This window comes from Trifolium pratense, linkage group LG2 (genome assembly GCF_020283565.1).
Source record: "Trifolium pratense cultivar HEN17-A07 linkage group LG2, ARS_RC_1.1, whole genome shotgun sequence".
NCBI classification, from domain to species: Eukaryota; Viridiplantae; Streptophyta; class Magnoliopsida; order Fabales; family Fabaceae; genus Trifolium; species Trifolium pratense.
In genome coordinates, this window is record NC_060060.1 from 9511857 (window position 1) to 9528678 (window position 16822).

A 16822-nucleotide genomic window follows, 5' to 3' on the forward strand; every position below is an offset into this window, starting at 1 on the left:
AAAATAAAAGAGATCAATGTCCTAAAAAAATTGTCCTCAACAAAGCACTATGAGTAAATAGGTCTATCCGATTCCCTGACAACGAGTCTTGAATTCAACTCATCTAATTTTTTTTCTTTGTTTTAGACAAAGTGACAAATGTCACTTAAACTCATATTAACAATCGCAAGATTTTAATTTAAATTTATATAAAAAAAAATTGCTATAATATCGATATTTGTCAATTATGAAACATCATAAACTTTTTTGTAATCTACTAAATAGAAATTTCATGAATTAGTAGAGTATTTGTTTCAAACACTGACCCTTACATATATAATAGGATGTCCGAGTCAATTGAGCTAAACTAACGGCTACACGCTTAACTTTTTTTTTGTGTGTGGTAGTCTAATGACTTTTTTTTGGAGTGTCCGAGTTTCAAACTCGGCTCATGCATATATAATATGATTTGCCTACGAATTGTTGCTGCTAAGTGACGTAGATGCTAAACTTCCTTTTAGTTTTTGTCTAATAATCTAGTAGCTAAAAATTCCACCCGCCGCAAAATATATACAATATTCCTACCAACTAACAAAAAATCTTAAATAGCAGTATATAAGCGATGACATGTATATATCTGATGAGTTTGGTACGTACGTAGTTGATTGGGTTCAGTCAGTTACGATTCATTCATTCACTTCATCATCATCATCATCATCATCATAGTCATAGGTTAGAATTGGAAAGTTATTATTCATTTTGATTGAATCGAAGATTTTTGAGAATGGACCACAGCGCAGATGCACAACGCACAGATTTGATGACCATAACACGTTTCGTTTTGAACGAACAGTCTAAGTACCCTGAATCACGCGGTGATTTCACCATCTTGCTCAGTCACATTGTTCTTGGCTGCAAATTCGTTTGCTCTGCTGTTAACAAGGTTCTCACTCTCTACTAATTTCTCATCTCTTCTCCCAAACTTCTTTTTACTTTGGTTTTCCTTAGTTTTACTTCACATAACATGATTTTATTCGAGGCGTGTCAGACACTAAATATGAGACCTCTATCACTTCTATGAGACGAGATTTAGAATGTTTGATGTATCTGGTTCGTATTCAAAATATTCTATGAATCTAAATAGCAAACTTTTTCTTATAATAAAGATTAGAGGGAGTAATATTGTTATCCATGATGTTTTATTTGGTTGTTAGCGTTGTAATCTTTGATATTGCGGAGAATATGATTAAATATATATGATATTACGGCCACACTTATGGTTGTGGAGAGTGGAGACATTAGAAGTGGTATAAGTTGTGCTAACATTTCGAATCAATTGCACCTGCGATGTGATTGTGGCGACTACTAAATGTATGTTTGGTTTCAATTTTGGAGGAGTCAATATTACTATTATTGATTTTGGAGGGGGAGAATTGGTTTTTTGACGTGTTTGGATGTTCTTGAGTAAATTGATTTTGTATAAAGAATTTGATTCTATTTTGAAGACAGGATTTGTAATTTTTGACTGAAATTGTGACTTTTACAGCTTAATTTTACTGTTCAATCCACTTTTACGTAAATATATCCAAACACAAGTTATTTCACATTCAACTCACTCTTAACTATACTTAATTTTACAAAACCAATTTATTCAAGATCAATTTTTGTCCCTACAAAATCTTTTGTATTGCAGTTGCGGACCACAATTTAGAACTATGATCGGAAGGTCCACAGACTAATTGCAGTTGAAGAGACATCAAAAAGTGTTTTAATTTTTTGAATACCATAGCTGCTTTATTAAAGTCAAATATGGCTGATGCAATCACAATTGATTGCAGATACACAGATATGAATAACTTGAATGTAGCAACCACACCAAATTTTCAAAGTCTTGATTGTGACATTTATGTTTCAAATTTCAATAATGAAACTGTGATTACATCTGCAATTTATATATTAATCTGGTGTTGATGATGATATTATATATTATGAGATTTTGTTATATGTGCAGGCTGGTCTTGCTAAGCTCATTGGACTTGCTGGAGAAACCAATGTTCAGGCAAGTTTTTCCCAAACAAACTTATGATTAAAAATGTCAGTATTTATTACAGCAGGAAAAAAGAACATGGTTGGTACATTTTTATCTTAAAAAGTGAAAATAACTTTATTTGTGGTTGGATGAGGGTACACAGAAAGTGATTTTTAAAGAACTTGATTTTATAAAATTGATATGATTAAAATTAAGTTTGCATTGAAATAGTGTATGGATAAATATTTTTACTCTAGAATTAAATTTGACACAGAACTTGGTGTACAATTTACAATTTAGAGCAAATACTACTTTTTCAAGATGGTTAGTCAAATGGAAGTTTGGATATAAAATCACTTTTCATTGATGATAGTAATCAAAAGTCAGTATCTTACTAAACTCAATGTTAAGAGATGAAACAGTAATGTCAAATAGCGGCTATAGAACTATAGAACTGCAGTGTAGTGGAATTTGCGATCTACAATTGACAAAACTGAGAAGAAATCAATTTGGACACTTACTTGCTAGTGAAACCAAACACACCATAACAAGTTGTGTTATTTATAATTTTAAATTTTTCTTTATGTTTGTTTATTGTTTGGAGTGAAGGGTGAAGAACAGAAGAAGCTGGATGTTCTTTCCAATGAGGTGTTCTGCAAGGCTTTGATAAGCAGTGGTAGAACTGTAAGTGATTAATCATTTTGACTATGAATTGAAGAACTGAGTTTATTGGCTTTTGATGATGGTAACAATGTTTTAACAGAGCATCTTGGTCTCTGAAGAAGATGAGGATGCAATATTTGTGCAGCCTTCACTGCGTGGAAAGTTGTTCACTCTCTCTTTCTTTAGTATTGTCCATTTTTCCTATATACTCTCTTAGAAGGTTTTAAATTGCAGTGGCGATTTTGTTGCGGTTGCATTGTAGCCATTAGGTGCTGTTGTAATCAAGATTGATTGAATTACAATATGCATCTATAATTATAATTTTCAGGTTATCAAGAATCATATCGCGACATGATGTCCACAGTTTAAACCCTTTTATGGAGAAGTTTAACTTTGATTTTTAGGTCTGGTTAGTTAATATGAACTTCCATTTTTTATGATTCAGGTATTGTGTTGTTTTTGATCCATTGGATGGCTCCTCCAACATTGATTGTGGTGTTTCCATTGGAACTGTGTGATCACTATTCCCTACTCAATTTTTCTTGCAATTTGTTCCTATGTAGCACCGACAATTCAGACACGTGGTGACATTCACTCACTTTCATTTTTTAAAATTAGTTGAAGTGCCGATGTATCAGTGTTATGTCCCGTGTCGGTGCTTCGTATATTTGTTCTATTACTACTGCTATTAATACTGTTTTTATTGTTGTTATTGTTATGTGTACAAGAATTGATATTCCATACTAACTGGATATTGGTGGTGTCAATTGAGCTTTTTGTAGATTTTTGGGATTTATATGATGAATGATAACCATGAACCAATCATAGAAGATGTTCTGCAACCAGGGAAGAACATGTTGGCAGCTGGTTATTGCATGTATGGAAGCTCTTGCACGGTATAATATTAATAAACTTGTATCCTTGTTCATTGCTCACGACTTTTTATGTCTTAATTCTGAAATTACAATGCTTAATTACTCCATGACAATTTGAGATCTATTGATTTGCAGTTTGTGATAACCACTGGCAGTGGTGTTAATGGTTTCACCCTTGACCCTTCTCTTGGCGAGTTCATCTTAACTCACCCTGATATTAAGGTATTACGCTGCTAACTTACGTATCAATATTATAAATTATGTTATTCTCTCTTGATGTTCTCTCCCTCCCACCTGCCTATTCAGTTCTTATGAAAGTCAGGACCTTCTTAATTTTCTATGTGATGGATCAGGCATTACTGCCATACAAATTTGCTCAAGTTATTTTGAGGTGGATTCTACGATGGACCACCTTGATAGGTCCACGATAAAGGAGTACTTAAAAATCACCTGAAACTCAAACAATAATCAATGATGCTTCTTGGAAGTAAAAGTTTGTGGTCCTCCTCGTCCTTACAGCTGACACAATGGCCTGATCTGTGTTACTTCCACAAAATAAGGATAAACGAATATGTGTTGAGTTTTGAGGCATGCATGTTTGTTTTTCTGTTTTTGTTGAACCAGCTCCGATCAAATCACTGTCTCAACTGTAAGGACAAGGAGGACTGTGAGGTTCTACATCGGTCTGTCATCGTTGGAATTTCTAACGATCTTCATGTATCGGCCCACGATGGACCACCTATTAAAGTGGTCCACCATGGAATTTTCCTTATTTGTTGACTTCTCAACTATGTGGTCCACGGCGAATGGCGGATAATATTTAATAACTACTTGTATGATTGAGTCTGAAAATGAAAGATGATTGACATGATCTGTTCTCCTTCAAGTATCAATATATGTTTGTAAATACAAGTTTTTCTTTTTTTATCTTTTTCTTTCTGGTATAGTCTTTCATGCTTAAACCCTTTACAATTAGGAATTATGTTGTACAAAGTGTCTTTAGATATCCTCAGAACTTCACCTCTTATCTCTATTCATATTTACCTATTTTTAATGTAAACTTAGTGTATTATTCATATAGAGTATAAAGACATGTATATCTACACCATTTATGTTAATGGTTTGGTGTGTTGTTCTCTGTGCAGATTCCAAAGAAAGGCAAGATTTATTCAGTGAATGAAGGGAATGCCAAGAATTGGGATGGCCCTACTGCCTCGTACGTATGAATTCAGTAATGTTATAATATTTTCAAGCACTAAAGTGCAAATATGATAATGTTGTAATCCGTTTTTTTACTTCAGTTATGTGGAGAAATGCAAATTCCCAACTGATGGTTCACCAGCAAAGTCTCTAAGATATATCGGAAGGTATTACAGATTCTATACCCTCGGAGGAGTCTAATTTTGTTTATTTTCCTTGTTTCGATCCTCTTCATAGTTGGTTTAGTACATTTTTGGATACGCAGTGGGTTTAACACAATCACAGTGGCACAATGATTTTGTTGAAGGGTAGCTTTTGCCAAAATTACAGTGACACACTGATTCTGCCAAATCATTGTCAATCAAAACATGCACTTCCCATGAAATTAACTTGTATTCAACTTACATCAAATAGAACACTAATATCTTTTACTTCGCAATTTCTATTCATATTCTGTTGCTTCTTCAGAATAAGTTTATTTAAGTTTTAACATCATTTTTCAATGTATGATATTTTTGTACATCAACAGCATGGTAGCTGATGTTCATCGTACATTGCTTTATGGAGGTACATTTTTGTACCCTGCTGACAAAAAGAGTCCAAATGGAAAACTTCGGTATGTCAAATTCAACTTCTGCATTTTGTGAGCTTATTTTCTCACAACACATGCGCGAGGAAGTATACTTCTAGACGGAAAAAAAAAAAACTGTGATTTTATCATGAAGTATTATTTCTTAACTTAACCTCTTTTATGCAGTGTATTGTATGAAGTCTTCCCAATGTCCTTCTTGATGGAACAGGCAGGAGGACAGGCTTTCACCGGCAAGGAAAGGGTAATGTATCTTTATTTGGCAATTCTTAAAATTCATTATATTTTTTGAAAGGACAAAGGAGTGTTAGAGTGTGATGAAAGGAGTGTTAAAGAGTGTTGTTTGCATAACTCATTTAACTTTATTAGTAAATGCCTAATGAGCCTTTTTTTTTTTATTCCTTAAGAATGCATTTGATCTTCTAAAAAATAAGCGATTGGTCATGACAGACAACTCAAGTTATACTGTGTTAGATTTTAAAAAAATTCTGAGACTAGATAAATTGGAGGGCAAGGAATTGGACAAAAACTGAAATTTTTGTTCCTCGGTAAACCACATGACAACTTTTTGTCTCAAGAAGCTGTCTAAAATACCAAAACTATCTTTTGTCTAGCAAACATCGTACAAGACAAAAAATTGTTCAACACTTTAAAAGTTTGTTCTATCATTTGTTATTTTGTTCAGTACTTACGTTTTACAAATCAAACGAACCCTAAAACTCATTTCGCTGATGTGTGAGGAAATTACTTTAGCTCTATGGTTTTTAACGTATTATGAAGGCATCATTTTGCTAATGAACTAATAAATCTTCTATCTTTCAGGCACTTGATTTAGTTCCAACAAAGTTGCATGAAAGATCTCCCATATTTCTTGGTAGCTATGATGATATCGAGGAAATCAAAGCTCTTTATGCTGCAGAAGAGGGCAAATAAGAGGAACCTGAAAAAAGCTTCCTTCTGTTTTTCACTACTTGCAAGCATTTATGCAATTGTTAGGCTAACAAGTGCCTATAACAATTAAAACTTGTTTACCTCTTATCATGTATATGTTATAAGAAAACTTGTTGATGTGCTTGCTTGCCTTGGTTGTAGTTTATTAATGGATAAACAACATTAGATTAAAAAAACGTAGTTTAATTATAAGCAATGAACTACGTGATCATTTTAATGACAACTACTACAATTATAAAATTGCGTAAGAGTTCTCATTAAAATGATCATGTAGTATTCTCAAAAAGAAAAAAATGATCATGTTGTTTGTCATCGGTGCAAACTCAACTCTCAAAAGGAATCAGAAATCACAAAATTGGTGAGTTTTCAACATATGTGAATGTGACAGAATCGCACATCTTAAGTGGCATTAACACCTTTATGAAGCGATATAACTATTTGTTGTTAGATTATAAGATGGGTTAAATATGTTTTTTTTTCTTATAGTTTTTCAAAATTTTGTTTTTAGTCTCTAAAGATTTTTTTCGCACTTTTTAGTCCTTGAAGTTTTTTCCTGGTTTTTTGTCCATACTTTAAATTTTTTTAACAAAAGATAAATTAAATATGAAGTTTTTTGTTTTTTGCACATAAAAATTCATAAATAATTTATCTTACGTTAAAAAATTCTAAATTTTTATCGGAGATGTTCTTATAATATTAGAAACATCAATACAAAAAACCATTAAAAAAGTGTGAAAGTATACAAGAGTTTGATTGAAAGTAGGGACTAAAAATACTGATGGAAAAAACTTCAGGGACTAAAAAGTGCGAAAAAAAATTTCAAGGACTAAAAACAAAATTATGATAAACTATAGGGACCAAAAATCGTTGGTTTGACTTCTATTCTAGCAAATATTGAATCTAATCTATTTTATCTCTATTTGCTTAATTTGTTAATTATTAAGCCATTAGAATTGGTCTAGTGGTGAGGGGTTTGGGTAGTATGTTATAGGTTCTGGGTTCGATCCCCAGCTCATTGTATACAAAAAAAATTTGTTGTGATGATATATTTATTAGATTATGGTGAGGTTGACTTCTATTCTATGCAAATGTTGAATCTAATCTCTTCTGTCTCTGTTTAATTTGTTAATTATATAGAAATTGTTGATTATGTGCTTAATATGTTGAATCATGCATGTATAATAGAAGCATGGGGTAGTGAGAGTGAGAAAAAAGGAATTACTGAGAGTGTGGAGTCAAATTTCAAATGACAATGGTATCAACAGATGTAGTATAGCAAGCTTTGTATATTTTGAAATTGCTAACTGATACCAAGATCTTGTGCAAAACAATGTCAATGTTCCTTTGGATTTACTCAACTTGTTTTTAGATGCATTTGTTCTGGTTGTAAGTAAACCAATTTGATATTGGGAGAATTTGAGGAACTGAATTTAAAAGATGAAAAGTGCTCAATGTTGAGATAAAGCACAAGATTATAAAGCACAAACAACACATCACAAACATGCTTGAAGTATTATGTTTGGTGTTGAGAAAGCATAAAATTTAAATGATTTAGACTAGAAGTTAATTTGCACAAAAAGTTAGTATCAAAATTGGGTGGTTAATGAACTCTCGCTAAGATGAATCATTAGAGAGAATCCAAGTTCAATTCCTAGTAAGAACAATTATTAACCAAATTTGACTTACCTCAACACCAAATTCTACATTACTAGAGCTCCCTTCTCTTGAGAACTAGAGGGTTTAAAAAAAATGTGCAGCCGGCAAATAAATTTAAAAGATTTAGACTAGAAGTTAATTTGCACAAAAAGCTAGTGTCAAAATTGGGTTCAAATAGTTAATGGACACTCCCTAAAACGAATCGTTCAGAAGAAGTTAAGTTCAATTTATGGTGAGAACAATTTTTGACCAAACTTTACTTACCTTGCGGTCAAACTCTGCATTACAAGTACCCCTTCTCCGGAGAACTAGAGGCTTTAAAAAAATTGCAGCCAGTAAATAAATTACCAAAAATCAGTTTAGAACATGTGAACCTTGGCAACAAAAAAAAAAAACAGTTTTTGAAGGTAAAAACCAGGTTTAGGCAAAAAAAAAATATTGGATTAGCACAACAAAAATCAATTTTAGGCAAAAAAAAAAGTTTGAATTAGAAAAAACCAATTTTTAGAACCAGTTTAAGTAAATAACCGGTTTTTATTATAAACCAATTTTGAACTGGTTATGAACCAAACTAAACCGGTTTTGCAATATAAATCGGTTTTAGACAAAAATGGTTTTGGTTTGGTTACTGAACCATAAATTTGGCTTGGCTCATGAACCATGCACTCAAACTATTCCAGCTTCTTTTAAAGGAGGAGTGTAATTTACTCTTTCATAAACCATGGCTAGAATATTAATGTGAGAACATAGTCCTTGATTCTTATCATATGTTAAAAATAATGAAAAGATTTCCATCGTGAATGACCAATAAATGATGATAAGCAACACCAAAATGTAAAATGAGTTAAATAATGGAACCCCAATATGCATCCAAAAAATTACTACACCCTAAATTTGATAAACTCTCTACAAGCCTAGACAAAAGCATAATTTAATTAAGCACTAGGAAACATTCCAAAATTTTGAAGTCCAATTCCTAAACAAGAACCTTCATGCTAAACAAAGATTGCATCTTCCTAATCTTTATTGATTGTTGTATGCTACCATTCACATAAAGAAATGATGACACTATTTGTGAAGATAATAAAGGCCACCCAGTTACACTTAATTTGTAGATAGCTTCAGTATAACATATCATTCATGCTGCCCTCAAAAACTATCTTCTCCAAGTCTTCTTGAGACAATAAGGTTTTCCGGCCGGTGCCACCGGTCTTATCATATGGCTGGGCCATTTTCCTGAGGAACTGCATTCAACATATAAGAAATTGGTCATTATGGAACCGTATATTATATTATCACATATTGAATACATCAACTTCATGGATATTACTCAACATACAAATACAAAAACAGTGTTCAAAGATGATAAAATGCAACCTAGATATCTACATTTTCAACTAAGCTGGAAAGATGCAGAACTCTAAGAAAGAATCTCTTTCTGATTTCATAGCAGACAAAGGAAGAGAAAGGAAAAGTTAGGCTGCTAGTAACAAAAGCATTTATTTATTTTTTTAAATAATAGTAACAAAAGTATTTAACCAATCTAATGGCAAATAACTGTTTTAATCGATTTTTGGACTATATACTTATTTTGATAAAATAACTGTTTTAATCGATCTAATGGCAAATAACTAACAGTAAAAAAAGAATAGGAAGAATTCTTAAACCAAATATGAGATGGCTCATATAGTGTCCATGAGATTCCAGTTTAATATAGTATATGCAAGTAGCTAGCAAAACTTCAAACCACAGCTATGAGAACAAACCTCGCGTGCTATATGCAAAGCCATGTCAGTGCTCAAGTTCAGGTTGGCGTCACGTAAATGAGAAAGTATCCAACCGGGTAATTTGGAACGTTTGTCATGACGACTATACCTGTAGACAGCAATACCAACCATGTATTTATCACAATAACTCTGTCAAAGATAAATTAAGTAGAAGCAGAAACCAAGTAAATGACACATTCACCAGAACAACAAGAAGGCATGCTCAGTACATCTACATCTACACCCAAGTGTATATATATATATGGTCTTTTAACAGTGAAACCAAGTAAACGGGCCATACATTCATCACAAAAAAAGAGTGACAGATAGAGAGATCTATAATATATGGTATTTTACTCCAATGTAACAGTAAAAAATGTTGGGCAACTCTATATGCTAAGCACATTTTCAAAGTTTAAATTGGCTATTTTGGATAGAATCTATAACTATAATAACATATATTTACAGTAACATCTCAATTTTTTGTCACTTTCCTAAACAAACATTTATTTCTTTGCTTAAAGGACGTCAAAATCATCTTTGCTAGTAATTATTAGATGGCATTAACTAACTTGATCCATTTTTTCATAATTCCAACAAAAGTTGCATAAGGAGAATACATTGTGCATTTTAAATAAAAATAGAAACTTGAAAATTTTCAGAAGCACAATTGTATTAAACCGATACTGAACTTTCTGCTGGCAAACAATAATGTTTGAAAGTGGAAGTAAAGGCAATACAAACACTAACCTTTTGTCTGCAAAAATCATCATCCCATAATCAGCTTTTGAACGGATTACACGGCCCACACACTGTGCAGCTTGTCTCTGCTTAAGCACAAAACTAATGTTACCAAGGGTTCGAGTTTCACAAAGTTTAGCAACAGAATGATCACATAGAGGGGAAGAAAGAAAGCCTTACCAAGGCATCAAACGTTAGAAAATCTCCTTCCTTAATTTGAAAAGTTTCCCGTAGATATTCCAGGCGTGCAAGCAAAATCCTGAAAATTACTCTAGTAAGTTTTGCAACAAGCAATATGACCTCCACAATTTGGACGATGAAAAAGAAGAAGATATACAATAGTTCTAGATTACCCTTATTCAGAAATTTAATGAAATGGAACTCACTTGCTTAATGTGTACTGAAAAGGAACACCAAACATGATTACCAGACGGCCATAATGTCGATCAAAATCTATACCTTCCGCAACCTTTCCTCTGCAAAAAGTGAAATATCATAGCCGGTGATGAACTTGAATCCAAGATCTTGAGTGAATATATTAGATAATAACATATTAAGAAAAGATGGTAGGAACAATTTCCCCTAAGATGGCTCGGACTTGTGAAAAGAGGAGAATACTACCCTAAGTAAAGAATTAATCACACAAAAACTAGAGGCACAGGAAGATCAAGAAAAATCTTAAGAGAAACTAGAGGCACAGTAATAATTATAATTTCTAAAATCTGAACAATCTAGTTCTTGTTGCATGTGCAGCAATCAATGTAAAGGTATGTATATAAGCACGGATTGACAAAACCAAAATGCTATGAATATCAACCAGAGTTCAAATCTCGAGATACTACTTTATTGTAGAACTCAGGAGAAAGGAGCTTGAAAGAGACTAAATTAATTATCTAAAACACAGAAAATATGCAGGACAGTTCAGTTTTCAAACATAGCAAGACTGCACGAAATTCTGTAATCAATTGGCTAATACACACCAACCAAGGTACATCCACATAAAAACAAACCCTCTAATCACTTCTCTTGCCAACAAATCATAAAACAGTTGGTTCTAGATATTAAATTAAACATATTACCATAAAACAGTACATGTTTCGCTTTTAGTTAAACAGAGAGTGCAGTTTTTGATTAATCTTATCCAGTGTTGCAAAAAACACTAGCCACGAGAGTAGTTTCTGTTATCTTACCTTGCAACTGAAAAGAATATAGCACCTCTTCCACAATCACAAGCCTTACGATAGTTGTCGAGAGCCAATGTAGTTTCTACCACATCCTGAGTCTCAATAAAGACAAGCTTATGCTGCATTATTTCCTGCAAAAGATATGTTTTTAGCAACATGAAACTATAAAAGGATTGGGAAATCAACGAATTTAACTAGTTGACTCACCTTCAAAATTCCATTTTCATTCCAGCTATTGACTATACCGTCCATATACGAGTAACTGACGAAGAAACATACAATCCCGTCTGGAACAACTGATGCCATCTCCAATAAGAGCCTTCCATAATTCCTTACAACGCCAAGATCACTTCTCATATCAAATTTGGTACTGACTGGGAGCTGATCACTGAAACAACAAACCAATGAAACATTAAAAAAATGATAGGGGACGTTAGAGAGGCCATTTTTTAGTAGGTTTAGTGAGAATACCTGCCACGGGTAAGAACCATAGGGCATATGCAATCTCTTGTTAAGGACATTGTAAAACTTCGACTGACGACAGGGTGAAAATTTAAAAGACGAGGGTACAAATCTATGGGGCTTAATGTGCCAGATGTAATCACAACCGACTGAAATCGCTCAAAAACAGGTTTAATGGCAAGGGAAGCATCATGGCAACAAAGCTGAAATGTCATGCATAAAGAAAATTAGAAATATATACTAGAAACATAAAAAATGTATAAATCTCACATAGAATAAAACTAACTTTGAGGATTAAATAGTAAGGAAGTAAATACAAATCAAAAACATCAGTGCTGACCTGCAATACAGGATCCGGAATATGAGGCATTCTCTCATCAAAAGGTTCTATGATAATGGAAAAACCACGAGCATATGTGCCGACAAGTGTGGCAAAATCACATATTGTTTGGATATGAAGGAACTCATCGGTGTCTGTAATCGCCAATGTCATCATTAATGAATGAAGGCGGTCATAACAGAACTTCAATGTTTTTTGGTCAATTCCAGCTTGGTTAAGAATTGAGAAAACAAAGCTAACAGGGTTTTCCTTCTCCACGTTCTCAGTTTCCAAACGCCCTTCAAGATATTGAACTAATCTACGCAAGACCTGGATGAAGTGTTCAGCCTTACGAATATTTCCAGGTACAGCCTCTTTTAGTATATCATCAGGCAAGGCTGGATTTCCAAGCCAACCATCGGCAGCTATGTAAGGAAAATAAGTTTTGGTTAGTGACTATTGAATATAACATTAAGAAATATAACAAAATTGACATCATATATACCAGGAAGATCTCCTCTAAGAGCCAACCCTTCGACAAGCCTGTTGTATTCAGCACGGAGTCTACTAGCATCTGTGGCCTTGAACCTTCCTACCAGTTCAAATATTAAAGAGAATCCAAATACGAATTTTAGTAACGGGAACAAACGGAAAGTTCAGCAAGATTGATACTGTTGTCAAAAGCAAAAGGAATAAAGAAGGCCCTTATTCACTATCTACAAAGTAGCCTAAGATATTGCAATTACTAGAACCCCTATATTTTAAACAAACTATATGTCTTATTCACTATTTAAGACGTTATCAAAAATATCAAATTACAACCCCTAGTCTTTTACTTAAAACTTACTAATTATGTCAAAAATTAACTTTTAAACCTCAAAAATTATTTGATATCACAAATTCATCATTGCTCCCCAAATACTTCAATGCAAAAATGAGACTTTAAGGGCTTTAGGTGAAAGAAAATTGACGAGATTATAACGTGCATTTTAAACAGAAGTTATTGCAATCACTAGAACCCCCAAAAAAAATTTAAGAAATTATACCCCCTTATTCACTATTGAATTTTTCGGTTTAAAATCTAAAACACATAAAACAAGAGGTGAAAGCTAGAAATTGCACGTACTTGTCAATTTCTTGACGCATTCTATTTATATTTCTTCTAGCACCATCAACAGTTTGCCTCCTCACACTCACACTAAGTGCTTCGATACAAACATTATCAATATTATGAGCTTCATCAAATACAACAACCGATTCTTTCTGCATTTCCTTGGATATTATAGCAGCCACCTTTGGATCAAGCAAATATTGATAACTATACACTACGACGTTGGCAAACTCAACCATATGTCGCGCTAAAAAGTAAGGACACCAACCTTTCTCCTTCCCAAATGTTCTCAGATCCTACAATCATGTGAGCAATCAGATTCAAACATTTTAAAAGTTCTTGTCATATCAAAATACAAAACCACAAAGAACATCTAAAAATGAATAAAAATCAAAATTAAGTCAATCACATTCATCCTTTGAAGTTTGAACATCACTGGGGAATAACCAAAACTGTTCAAAATCAAATTTTTCAGTCAAACCCACTAAGAATTCCTGCATTTTCGAATCCAAGAACATCTGAAAGTGATCAAAATTGAATTTTTCCTTAAATCATGCATAAAAATACAAACATTTTAGAATCAAGACGAGTCCAAAACTTGTCTAAATCAAGTTTTTATTTGATAAGAATAAGAATATCAAATATTTCAAAACAAGGAAGGGAAGTAAAGAACATCCAAAGCCGGTCAAAACCAAACACTCCACCTAACACTTAAATTCCCTATATCCTCAGAATCCATCATCCTACGGATCCTCTGAAAATAATCAAAATTATGTCAACTACACTCAAAGTTTGAGTATTTGAGAATTAAGTAACATCTAAAACTGCTAAAAATTGAAACTTTAGTCAACCAAAAAATCAATTATTAATGGAACTTATAAACAATTGAGAATAACATAGCATCAAAAGCCTATAAAATCCAGCAATGCAACCAACCAACAAAACTAAAATTCCAAATACCTGCAAAGTATAAACACCAGGAGGCAAAACAGCACCAGAGCCGGCCCTTTCAAACTGCTCAAAAAACTCACAACTAGGAACATCTGGATTCTCCGCAGCAAGCGCCCTAACCCAACTAGCAGTCAATTTCCTACACCCAGCATCAACCGAATCACGATTCTCAGCCGCAAGAACACGCTGATTAACACAAAGATTCTTCCTCGAAGACAATCCAAGTGCAAGCATCTTAGCAGCAGGACCAATACACTTAACCATATAATCATGAAGAAGTCTCAGCTCAGCGAGCGTCTTTTCCATCTCGTGAACCGTTCGAGTACAATAAATAAGCTTAATTGGTGATTGAGGCTTTGAAAGTGTGTAGCTTGTAATGAGTGAAAGTAAAGCAATTGTTTTTCCTGTTCCAGTCGGCATTTCGAGTAAACAATGTCCTTTTGCATCTAGGGTTCGTTTTAACTCAATCATGTATGCATATTGTTCTGGGTAGATATTATCATATGGGAAATACACCGTTACTTCTTCAATTGTAAACTTCATTTTTGTTTCTTCTTCTACCAATTCAAAAAATATTAATCAGAATGATAACCAAATTTCAGAAACCGAAGAGTAAACCATACAAATCAATATTTCCATAATTTAGAAACTAAATTGATGTGAGAGTGATAATTTAAAGACAGAATTGATGGTTTAATCGAAATTGAATGAAAAAAAATCGAAAATTTAGAAATAGTGATAGTATTAAAGTAGAAAAACCGCATAAAAAAATACGAATCTATATCAGAAGCCACACAGATTGAAGTGAGAAACGTGAAAAAGAAGAAAGAGAAGTACATACGGTGGTCGGGGGAGGTGCGACGAACAGAAGGTGCGGCAGGAGATAGCTAGGGGGATCTGCAGACACCACTCTCAGTAATGCTCAAATCCAAGTGTGTGTTTTATTTTATTTTGTTATTGTAATAAAATTAAAATATATATTTATTTAATTCTATTCTTTAAACCTCTGTGCGCCCCACATAACTGAGATGTCAAAGCTATAACATTATCGGGAAAAAAAGAAATCCTTAACCGGGATATAATACCATACCAAATAGCATCCGGGTGAGGACAATTCAAGAATAAATGGTGGACATTCCTCCACAGCATTACATTCGGTCGTATACAAAATAGAGTCGTTACGAAGGCACCGCAAAGCGCAAACAAATAAATTATGCTTCGTAGTAACCTGTCACACATAAGACACCATGCAAAAGTAGAAACTTTCATCGGAGCAAGTTGGTTCTAAATGCAGTCACGATAGATCTTCTTCCTTAGTTGAGCTAGCTAGGACAAAATATGCTTCATGGACTGAATACCCTTTCCTTGGGAGTTGGCACCCATTTCCATATTCATCAGGGATGTCAACCCACAATAACCTACAATAAAAAAATTTAGCTAATATAGAACAATATTCTCCCAACAACTCTTCCTCACATGCGAAGAGCTGCCTGCGCCACATCCAACCATTTCCACCATAGTCCCACCCTAATCTAACCATGTCTGCCACTGTATTATCCTTGTCTAGACTCAACTCAAATAAACTACTAAATTGATACTTAAGAGGCATCTCATCGACCCAACTATCCTTTCAAAATAACGTTCTCTCCCCATCCCCTAATCTCCTAACAATGTTATCATCAAACCACTTCCCCTTCCCTGTGTCAGTCCCACACCTAATACTATTAATAACTTTCCATCAATTTGACGCTCTATTTCCCCCACTATCCACCTGCTTATTCCTTATCATATATTTCACCGCCAACATCTTAAACCAAAGATCCTCATAATCTCGCAAAAGCCTCCAACACCATTTACCTAACAAATTAAACTCTCCCGCCCGACGTACTACTAACCCTTCATTCTACTTGGCAAGACAAATTTTGTCTCACTTAATCCAGTATATTTTCCTAGATTCCTCACTCCCACCCCACAGAAAAGCTTTAAAAATATATTCAATTAAATAAATGATACTTGTCGGAGCCTTAAAGAAGAAAAGAAAATAGATCGAAATTGAGGATAAAACATATTTGATTAATACGAGTTTCCATCCATAAAACAAGTGGCGACTCTTCCACAAACATAATTTACGGCGGATTTTATTCATCAATAGTAACTAATCATATTTCACCTATACATGTTGATGCCACATCAACATATATGCTAAATATTGAAATTTAAAATTGTGTGATTCAAGAATAATAAGACAAAACCATGATTAGAGAAAAATAGAGGGTTATTATATATATTGTATATGGTTATTATAAATTAAATATTATTTTTATGTGATTTTGTCATCTAAATAAT

General features: G+C 33.5%; 2 protein-coding genes across 2 annotated transcripts; one reads left to right on the plus strand and one right to left on the minus strand.

The window, feature by feature from the left end:
• Positions 1-587: 587 nt before the first annotated feature.
• On the plus strand, positions 588-6407 carry LOC123905809 (fructose-1,6-bisphosphatase, cytosolic). Its single transcript, XM_045955543.1, has 12 exons — positions 588-922; positions 1991-2038; positions 2618-2692; positions 2772-2833; positions 3117-3183; positions 3454-3567; positions 3682-3768; positions 4692-4762; positions 4848-4913; positions 5276-5362; positions 5504-5579; positions 6158-6407. Exons 1-12 carry the CDS (start codon positions 764-766, stop codon positions 6266-6268), a joined length of 1023 nt encoding a protein of 340 aa, XP_045811499.1. The 5' UTR covers positions 588-763; the 3' UTR covers positions 6269-6407.
• Positions 6408-8857: 2450 nt separating this feature from the next.
• LOC123905810 (general transcription and DNA repair factor IIH helicase subunit XPD) lies at positions 8858-15435 on the minus strand. Its single transcript, XM_045955544.1, has 13 exons — positions 15318-15435; positions 14486-15033; positions 13541-13821; positions 12920-13002; positions 12436-12839; positions 12105-12298; positions 11841-12021; positions 11640-11764; positions 10836-10925; positions 10630-10708; positions 10459-10535; positions 9709-9817; positions 8858-9186 (listed from the first exon to the last, which is right to left on the minus strand). The coding sequence occupies exons 2-13, from the start codon at positions 15017-15019 to the stop codon at positions 9064-9066; spliced, it is 2280 nt and encodes a 759-aa protein (XP_045811500.1). The 5' UTR covers positions 15020-15033; positions 15318-15435; the 3' UTR covers positions 8858-9063.
• Positions 15436-16822: the final 1387 nt, after the last annotated feature.